General features: G+C 43.5%; 1 protein-coding gene across 1 annotated transcript; it reads right to left on the bottom strand.

Moving 5' to 3' along the window:
* Positions 1 to 388: 388 nt before the first annotated feature.
* On the bottom strand, positions 389 to 9,841 carry LOC6579628 (high affinity cAMP-specific and IBMX-insensitive 3',5'-cyclic phosphodiesterase 8). Its single transcript, XM_032729813.2, has 16 exons — positions 8,280 to 9,841; positions 5,840 to 5,896; positions 5,531 to 5,736; positions 5,361 to 5,420; positions 5,252 to 5,306; positions 5,084 to 5,182; positions 4,790 to 4,900; positions 4,510 to 4,679; positions 4,223 to 4,433; positions 2,381 to 2,548; positions 2,224 to 2,322; positions 1,891 to 2,139; positions 1,589 to 1,808; positions 1,368 to 1,528; positions 1,032 to 1,299; positions 389 to 969 (listed from the first exon to the last, which is right to left on the bottom strand). Exons 1-16 carry the CDS (start codon positions 9,363 to 9,365, stop codon positions 824 to 826), a joined length of 3,366 nt encoding a protein of 1,121 aa, XP_032585704.2. The 5' UTR covers positions 9,366 to 9,841; the 3' UTR covers positions 389 to 823.
* Positions 9,842 to 10,364: the final 523 nt, after the last annotated feature.

The following is a 10,364-nucleotide window of genomic DNA, read 5'->3' on the forward strand; positions in this document are numbered from 1 at the left end:
GTGTGTGTTTCTTTAATTTATTTTATTTTTATAAATTTTAATTTATTTTTATTATTGATTTATTATTAATTTTTTTTTTTATACCATTTTAGGTACTGTAGAGCGCACGCCACATTGCTCGCACCATGACAATATGTGACTATGTTTAACTATTTGTTGTTGTATTAGTATTTATTTGTATATACTTTGACACGCAGACATACACACACACGCACGCTCACACACATTTAATAGGGCACACAGATATACACATATACATAAACAATTTTCTTTTGTTTTCTTTTTTGTTTTTTTTTTTTTTCATTTTGTGATGTTACTTAAATATTACATTTTGAGTCCAGCCCAATAATTTGTTTTTTTTTTTGTTTTTAGTTAGTTTTTTGTTTTCTTTGTTTTGTTTAGTTTTGCTCTTCAAACATTTGCGACAGTTTTTGTGTGCTTGTGTGTGTGAGTGGGTGGGTGGGTGTGTGTGTGCGCGTCTTCTTGCCTCCCATTCATGGAGACTCAGCTGTCACTGCGTATTAAGATATACGCCACACACACAAACACAACCACACACCCACGCACACACACACACACACGTCCCATACAGAGCACAGTTTTGGAAGCGTTATTTAGTCGAGATATGTATGCATAGCAGCGACAACAACAAGTAGAACGAGACCTATGCCGAGAGACAGCGACGCAAGCCACGGCCCTGGGTCCGGATGCGCCTGCACTAGAGCATATCCTCCATCTCGTTCTCGCCAATTGTGGATGTGGCAGGCGCCTGGGCCGGCAGCGGCTTCAGTAGACCCGAGAATAATCTCCGGAAAGCCGTATGCTATTTGGAGCTAGACGACTTGTTGCCCACCGGCGGCTGCTTGGCCATAATATCGGCGAGCGTATTGATGCCCTGCTCATCATATTTCTTCCACTGTGAGTAGTTGATCTGCATGCACGTGATCAGCTCGGGCATATCAATAAAACCTGCAATCAAATCGAACTTCAATTACTTCCATGCTCAATTCTCGCTTGATGGTTTCACGTACCGTCCCAGGCGTGCATCATATCCTGTATAATGTATTCGATAAAACCAATCTGGCTCTTTGGTATGCTGCAGGTGGCCCGATCGAACATGGGCATCACTATGGGCAGGTGCCGCTGCTTCTCCTCGTCCGTCTGCATAAAGTACTCCTCGGCAATGCGGCGCGCCCACTCGATGCAGTACTGCATGGGGCGGGCCGGATTGCTCACATCGGCCACCTTGATGAGCATGCGGCGCATGAGTATGGATGTCTCCTCCTCGGACTGCACAAGCTACATGGGATTAAATGGTGATCTAAGTGGATATTCAATACCACCAGAGCATGGCTGATTCAGCTTACCTCGCGCGGCTCCACCTCGCTGCCAAAGACGCTCACAAACTTGGCCAAATGCTCAAAGTGACGCGTCATCTCCGTGGCCAGAATCATATCGATGATTGTGCTGCGCGCCGATTTGTACGTTTCCTTGTCCAGGTTTTTGAATATGTTGAACTTGTCATCGCCTGCAGGAGAATCAGAAGTTAGCATAAGGATCTCAGCTTGATTTCGCTGCCTTCACTTACCCAGGGTCAGCTTGAAAGTGATGGCAGCATGGTGGGACTCCAGCACCGTCAGGTCATTATACAATATGGCCAGTGGATTGTTCGAGTTGCACAGAAAGGCCGAGGAGCGCCCCGGATGATCGACGTCATGAGCAGCGGCTGCAATCAGAGCCGTTGCCTCGTCCATGCGATCCATGACCATATCCTTGCTGGCCAGCTGTGTGATGAAGGCGCCCGTTGCCTACCGATTGAGAAGAGAGTGTGATTTTATAGAACTACTGTGAGGAGAGGAGAGAGAGCGAGAGAGAGAGGGAGAGACGAACCTGCATAACATCCGCTGCATGTGTGCTATTGTGATATGTGTTGCTCTTGTGGTAGTGCGCCTCGATGACGGCCAGCCAAGCCTTGCAGACGTTCTCATCGATGTTCAGCGTGGCGAAGACATCGAAGCGCCGGAACATCTCCATGCCCAAGTACAGCAGCGGATGGTAGTCGGTGATCTCTTCCAATTTGAAAATATCAAAGTCCCATTTCAGAGATTCTTCAAGTAGTTCCATGATGATGGGATTGGCCTGCGCGCAAAGAGAGAGAAAGAGAGAGAGAGAGTTTATTAAATGTAAATCTAGTTAAAGCTTGACCTATATCCAGATCTCTACCTTCATCTTGGCGGGTACTATGGTGGCCGCGCGCGTCGAGTTGCCAGTGCGGATGATGGAGTCGTTGGAGCTGCGCCGCGACGAGTAGACACTGGGACCCTAAAAGGGGTAAATCATATATTAGCTTCGATTTTTAAAAGTTATATGATCTACTTACTGTCAGCAGGGCGCCAATGAGATCGGTGGCTATGGGATCGTCTGTGCGTAGCTCTTTCATTTGGGGACTGTAGAGTCCTTCGCGCTTGAGGAAGTCCAAGACTTTGTCTATGAGGCGTGCCTCGTCCGCTGAACAATTCTCCTGTACTTGTGATAGTAAATTGATTATCTAAAGTGCGTGTGCGTTGTTTTTGTTGTTGTTGTTGTTGTTGGTTTTGAACAGATTTGGTTGATTGATTTTTTTCATTTTTTTTTTTTTTTTTTTTTTTTTTTTTTTTTTGATTGCAAGCGACGCGCAGCGAGCAGAAACGAACGAGCGAGCGAGCGAGCGAACGTGCGAGCGAATGGAACCAGTTCATATGTACAATAATGTTTATTGGATATTTTGTTTGTTTGTTTGTTTGTTCGAGTACACACAAAACATAAAAGTAAAAGAGAACATAACAAATATAAGAGATAAAAAGAGAATCAATGTAAAAACAATAGTTTTAGTTGTGCAATTTGGTTTGATATGTTTGTAGTCTGTTATTGATATTGAGAATTAGATTGAGATTGAGATCGAGATCGAGATTGAGTTTGAGATTGAGATTGATATTGATTGGTTGACTCTGTATGGGATTAGTAGCGTTAAATCAATTAATTATCGAATATGTGCCAAAAACCGAGCCATTAGATACGGATGAATAATTAAAGCCATATACAGATATATGCGATGGCCAGACATCCCCAGCTGTTGGCTCCATTAGAGTTGTGCATCGAAGATCAACTAAATGGGTATTACTCTAAAACTCTATTTTCTTGAACTGGAACTTAGATCTACATAAACTGCTATAGAGCTGGAGCTGGATAAGCTGAACTTTATTGCTGTTCTATATAGCTTTTAGTATTCTGCTAGGTGTATTAAAAAAGTCGCTAATTACTCGGAATTATTTTAAAGGGCTTGCATCAACTTCCTACTTAGCGCTTCTATTTATAAATTAAAGCGACATTAGCTAAAGGTTTGGCACTACGCATTGATTTTCCCTATATATTTGATGGTTTCACTGAAGTCAACGAATATTTAAGCTTAGAAGTGGAAGACCTATCAAAAGTAGTTCAAGTAGTATACTGGGGCGTATACGCAATGTGTTGCAAAACTGAAGAGAACCAAATTATTTTTATACAAAATTGTTGAGGTAAACTTAATACAAGGAATTAATACAAGTAATTTGATTTGTTCAAATTTTAGCTGTCATTCAGCTGCAAATATGAATTGCTAGAATTCTAACTAGTTCCACCTGAAATTGGTTTCTTAACAGAGATGATTATCTGAAGTTTCAATTTCTCTTTCTTAAGCCTATATAACTTTTGTTAAAAATAAATAATGCTAAGCTCATTTGATTACTCCTATTAAATTAGTCAATTATAAACTACATCTTTGATCTGTTTAGCACAACTCTAACGCATTCAAATGGATCGTTCGTTGACTGTGTCAGTATCAGTGTGTGTGTGGTTGTGTGTGTGTGCTCTGTTGTGGATGTGGTGGCAGATGTTGTGGGGATTGGTAGTTGCTACTGATGCTACAGTGCTAGTACCTAACAATGAACACATGACACACACACACACACACACACACTGACACAGAGAGAGAGAGAGAGAGAGAAACCACACACCACGGACGCGGACACGGACAATAGTTTGGTTTAGTATCGGCAACATGGGCACAAAAAGCATTCGTATGTTGTCTGATGAGTTGGATTGGACTGGGTTGGGCGGGATTGGATTGGATTGGACTGGGTTGGGCTGGGCTGGAGCTGTCAACAGTTTAGTCAAAACCAATTGGGGGTACAAAATGGAGTCATACTTTGGTGATGGGCGCCTCCAGCGGCAGCGACGTCAGCTTGGCCAGGCTGGTGCGGCGCAGTCCGTCCGAGGCAATCGAGCGCACGTCGAAGCTGCAGCGGCGCACCGAGTGCAGCGAGCCCCGCGGCGCCTCCTTTGGCTGCGGCAGCGTTGCAATGAAGTCCATACCGCCGCCGGGTATATCAAAGTTGAAAATCAGATGCGTCGGTGCACTGGAAAGTGGGAAAAAAGAGCGAAAATCAATTCAATGCCATTGAGAGCGGAGAGGCTTGAAGCCTTTGCACTTACCTGCCGATGCAGGCCACGGGCACGACACGTACGTGCATGGGAATGCTCTCCTGATTCTTACGGCGCACCATTAGAATGCCATCGAACTCCTTGATGCTCTTGCCCTGCTCGCTGATGGTGGACAGGTCCGAGACGAAGATGTCGCCTAATGGCTTGCTAATTATTTCATCCTGTTTGACATTCAAATACAAATCGCATTAGAGTCTCTCTCTGTGCGTGTGTGTGTGTGCACAGTGCACCCTGGGCGCATTAGTGCATGATGCATGCATGAGTCACTCACCAGCCGCATGTTGAGCAGTCGCTCGGTGGCTCGATTCGCATATTGTATGCGCAGCACGTCGTCCGTGATGAGCACCACCTCCTTCAGCCGGTGCAGGGCCGTGTACAGTGCCTGTGTGTGCGTGAGAAGGGAAGAGAGGAGAGAGGACGTGCTTCTGGTTAACATTTACAATTTGATAAGCGACGAGCGACGACGCCAGTTTAATTGAATTAATGCATTCCCGGCCAGGACATTAACTCGATTGCATTGCTGCATTGCTGCATTGCTGAGTTGCGTTTGCCGTGTGACGCTTACCTGTTGAGTGGACATCACATTATGTGGCCGGATGATCGAGTGCAGTATCTGCTTCAGTTCGACGCTGCACAGGGTCAGGTTGGTCGTCTCGGCTATGCACTGCGAGAGCAATCAGGAGGTGAGCTGGTTAATTGCAGTCAATTGCAGCTAAGTGAACTGAAAACTTACTCTATTAACGCCAGCGTCCAATAGAGCAATTAGCGCATCATCCTTCTCAAAGAAACTGAAAGAGACATTTGGCTAAATGGCAGCAGATGGACTGAGCGTTGCTACGTACCTCTTTTTGCAGACGGCAATTATTGTCGTTAAGTGATGTCCGTGTGTGTGGCGTATTGTTCTGGCAGTGGAGAATGAAGCGAAATATGTGTGAAGAAGTTCGCATCAGTTAAAGTGCAAAGTTTCGGCAAGAGTTTGCCATCACGTATACGCAACGTACGCCGCACTCACCTTGCAATGTGCTCGGCGTCGAGACCCTTTGTGGAGCGCGCATCAATTATAATTAGGTGATAGCACTGTGCCGTGGCATAGGACTTGTGCAGCGTTTCGAGCGCCTCCTCCTTGGACTTGACCAGCGTTACGTCCAGCTGGTGGCGCTGGCAGGCCAAGGTGACCACCTCGCAGATGCTATCCGATTTGTGAAAAACTAAAAGCGCCTGCGGGACGGGAATTGACATTGCGATTGCGATTGAGATTGAGATTGGGCATTAGTCAAATTGGACAGGAAGGACTGGCGAACGGTGGCACGTGTCAGCTTACCTTAAGTTGAGGATTCGGTGGTAGCACGGTTGGATATTTCAAGTCCATGAGATTTCGCTGCAACAGAAGTTAAGGCAGGTGAGTGAGAGAGTAAGAGCAAGAGGTGAGCAGGTGAAGCAACGTGTAAAATTTAATAAAAATCTACAGCGCTGGCTTTGCCATCAAAATAAGAGGGCTTAACTCGGCTTCTGTCTGTGTCGTGTCAGTTTACCAGTCCGTGTGTGCGTGTGAGGGAGTGTGTATATGTGTATGTGAGTACGTGTGTGCGTGTGTGCGTTCGCATCTCTCGCACAATATGCGAAGCGTGTGTGTGTCGCTAAAATGATGATAAATTAAAATAAAATTGCTTGCGCCCGTCGGAAATTGTTGGGGGCGCCATTTGCCGTATTGGTGACTTGGCCTGCAGATTTATTATGCTCGTATGAATAAATGCGATATGTGAAAATCGGGATTTCATGCACACACACGCACACACATGCACACCCGCTGTACGTGCCTTTCCCTGTGTCAATTCAATAATGAAAACACAAGCTCACATCAAACGGAACCAAATTCAAAACTATTTATAACCGTCTTTGGGCACAAGACAACTGATAAACGTTGATTTCAAAATCGATATCCATAAACTGACTACGCGAAGACATGTTGAGCATGTTAGCTTACAGCCATATAAATACATATACACACATATATAAATATGTTCCACAGCCTCAACTTGTCCAAAAACGAATCTACTTTACAGCACAGCCAGAAAAAAAGTATTTTATTTGATATTTTTTGCAATTTACGTTCAAGATTAACTGCCAGCTCTGAGTGGCGCAACAACATTATTGATTCACAAGCTTTATTTTCCTTAGCTCAATCCAATTTATTTTTGATAATTTGTTATATTACTGAGCAGGCAGCAGGCAGCTAAGCCTGATGCGCCTTTGCTTTAAAATGAAGAAGTGCTGAAGCATTACTTTCAGAAGACTTGTCGGGCTATTTACTATATGTAAGGGTTTATATAGGCAAAGGTGTATTTGTGGAGTAAGCTAGCTCTAGAAAATAAGGTTAGAATTCCTTGTCTCTACTATGCCTGCATATAAACTGTATATGAGCAAGACTCCAAGGTCTCATATATTAATAAAAACAGAAATTCAGAGATGACCAAAAAATACCTCGAGAGGCTAGAGGTCTAGGTAGCTCTGCTAGCACCCTGAGAATCTAGTAAACCTGATCGTGACTTTAAATTGAAATACATCTATATACAAATATATAAAAATATTTAAAAAATATATATATATACATATATATTTAAATGTATATAAAACATTTTTTTGTATGCATACATGTCTATATATAAATTTTTTTTTTATGTAAAAGTATATATAAATATTTAAATTTATTTAAAATATATTTATATACATATGTACATGTTTAAATATATATATATAAATATTTATGTATACATATATTCAAAATATGTATGTATACATTTTTAAAAATACATATTTAATGAATATATGTATGTATAAATATATTCACATATAATATGTATAAATAAATATATTTAAATATTTATATATATTTTTATATAAATAAAAATATTTATAATAGACATGTATGTATACAAAAATATGTTTTATATATGTACATTTCAAATATTATAAATTTTGCAACGTTAGCAAATTCAAATCAAAGGTCAGCAGGACACTAATCTCTAAATGTTAAATCTCTTAAGCTGCTTTAAATATTTTAAACTCTTTCGGATTTACGCCAATTTTAAATGTGATTTTCCCTTAGCTAAATAAACTTTTTTGTATTTAGTTTGAGACTTTGTGAACAGCATTTAAATATGTAAAACAAACATAATAAAATGTGCAATGAGCACAGGCTGTCTCATACAATAAACACAATCAATATTTTGATCAATGTGCCAGTTGATGGATTGATAAACAGTTGCTCAATGTTAAACACGATTTCACTTGCTCAACACATGAAATGAAATGCATTTTGCATTATATAAAGTAAAATAAACAAATAAGTAAAATTAAAAAAAAAAATATACATACATACATACATACATATATGCATATTCATATATTCAGCAATTACTGCAACTCTGACGTATCACATTTTCATTGATATGAATTGTTTCTATATAAATATTTGTTTATGTATGAATCAAATTGGCTTTGTAATTTCGTCCAAGACCTGACGAAGTTGATGGCTTCCGGAAGGGGCAACATCAATCAATGACGCCTTAGCGTGAATTTGAATCATGGACAAGCGTCAGAGCTGCACTGATAAAGCCTCTGACAATTTCTGTCGATTGCTGAGTGTTATCTTGGCCTGGCCTATCAGCTAAGTGAATGGCTAGAAAAAGAGCTGATTTCTTTGTGGTTTATGGATATTGTCAAGCTGTCTCAATTACTAGAAGGCGCCTGTCAGCCAATACCTGAAATGTTTTGAGCTCATCCTCCTCGGTTTGCGGCGACGGCTTCTTGCCGTTGCCCACCCACAGCCGCAGCTTGGGCCCCTTGTGCAGCCGTCGCTCGTAGAGGCTGTGCGTCTGGCGATCGAATGCGAATACCTTGGGTCGCACCACAGCCACATCATGGGTTTCCTTTGCCTTGCCATCCTGCAGCTGTGTCAGCTTGACTCTGTCCTCCAGCGTGAGGTTGTTCAGCCGCAATGCCTGTGTGTCCAGATTGCGTATGGCCTCGACTATTTCCGGCTGCATAATGCGGCCCACTCCAGCAGCGCTGCCAGCAGCAACGCCACCGCCGCCACCTGGACCAGCTCCACTGGCGCTGCCACTGGCGAAGGCCGTGCTCAATGACCTTGTGCTGCGTATCAGTGGCGTCATTATATCCCTGCCCTCGGCCGCCTCATTTGCGGCGTACTCCCGTTCCATTTCCTCGGGCGTTTTGCTGGAGGCCAACGATGCTGGCGTTGGCGCTGGCGCTGGCGCTGGCAATGACAACGCAACGGGCACTGGCGCAGCTAATAAAATTTCACCGTCAGCCACCTTCATTTCCGAGGTCGGATTCGCTTCGAGCACTTGGCGGATGCTGCCATTTGTCGCTGTTTGGCTGCCATTGCCATTGCTGCTGTTGCTCTGGCTCTGGCTGTGGCTCTGGCTGTTGTTGCTTGTGTCTAAATCCGAACTATTTGAATTAGCTATTCTATCAGCGCTTATCAGCCGGTTCTTATCGACGTCATCAGCGGACGACGTCGTTGCCGTCGTCGTCGTCGTCGTCGTCGTTGTTGTCGTCGCTGTGGCTGGCGGCTGTTGCTGCTTTCGTTGCCGTTGCCGTTGCTGTTGATGCAGCTTTTTATTGGCATTTCTATCGAGCGGCTGATCAGCGGCCCTAGCTAATTTAGCATTTGCTGGCGCAATGACATAGCGTTCCGCCTCCGAGTCCGCATCCAATTCATTTGAATGGCCGGCCGCGTTTCTGGTCGACGTCGACGTCGACGACGACAGCGACACCGACGACGATGATTTGGTGCGAAATATTTTTGGCAAACAATTGCGCATTCTGCTAATTATACAATAACACTCACACTCGCACACTCACTCGCACTCACACTTGCTCTGCCCAGCTACTTCACAATATCAATACGCACAACAAAAGCACTTGACACTCGACACGACTCGACGCGACTCTCAAGCAATGCTCCAAATGTCCTTCTATGCCTGCAGCAGCAGCAGCAGCAACAATAACAACAACGTTAACCTGGGCAGAGCACTTGCGTAAGCAGCCGAGCGGCACATATTATGGCCAAGAGATAAAAGTAAAAAAAAAAATAGATATTGAAATGTGCGTGTATCGAACTGCGAAGATTTCCACTTATCAAATTGAGATTTAATTAATCCAGTCGAACTAGTCTCCGCAATCCGTGCGGCTATGCAGGGGCACTGCGCCGTCAGTCGTGAGTTATGGTCGGTGTCTAGAAATTGAATATTTCACAGGTTTGTTTTGCGGTCGAAACGCGACTGACTGACTGGCTGACTGAGCGAGTGAGTGAGTGAATTGGCTCGACAGTGGGGCGACAGCTACGAGTAGCTAGCTGGCAATGCGGCGGGTTAATCTATTTCTTTACTTTTTGATTTCCCACCTTCAATGTTAATTGATTTGATTTCTCTGGCGGCACATTGTTTATGTGAGACTCAATGGCAAATAACCGCACACACACACACACACAGTCAAGTTGTTCTCTTTCACACACACACACACTCATACGCATACACGCTGCTCAGCCAGTGTAAATGAGCGGCTATTTAAAGCAGCGCAGCTGAGCAAAATGTAAAGCAACAGCAGGGGGGGAGGAGGGTGTAAAAGGGAAACAGAGAAAGAAAACGTACTTTGGCGAGAGCTTCCATCATATAACGAACGATGATAAGATATCTTATCAAAGACGTAACACACATGTGCGTTGTCGACCACAAAAAAACGAGAAAAAAAAAACCAAAAAAACAAAAACGATGGCCCAGGGCCAGCGAAACAAGAGTGGCCAAAACAGCCATTTAATCAGC

The sequence above is a fragment of the Drosophila mojavensis genome, unplaced genomic scaffold (genome assembly GCF_018153725.1).
Source record: "Drosophila mojavensis isolate 15081-1352.22 unplaced genomic scaffold, ASM1815372v1 contig_80, whole genome shotgun sequence".
In the NCBI taxonomy this organism is placed as follows: Eukaryota; Metazoa; Arthropoda; class Insecta; order Diptera; family Drosophilidae; genus Drosophila; species Drosophila mojavensis.

Excerpts from the sequence above, each read along its gene's own strand:
- LOC6579628 (XM_032729813.2), bottom strand. The coding sequence starts at position 9,365 with ATGCGCAATTGTTTGCCAAAAATATTTCGCACCAAATCATCGTCGTCG. Across the intron at positions 5,307-5,360 it reads ATTGCCGTCTGCAAAAAGAG|TTTCTTTGAGAAGGATGATG; the intron begins GTACGTAGCAAC and ends TGTCTCTTTCAG. Across the intron at positions 1,809-1,890 it reads ATGCAGCGGATGTTATGCAG|GCAACGGGCGCCTTCATCAC; the intron begins GTTCGTCTCTCC and ends CTCAATCGGTAG.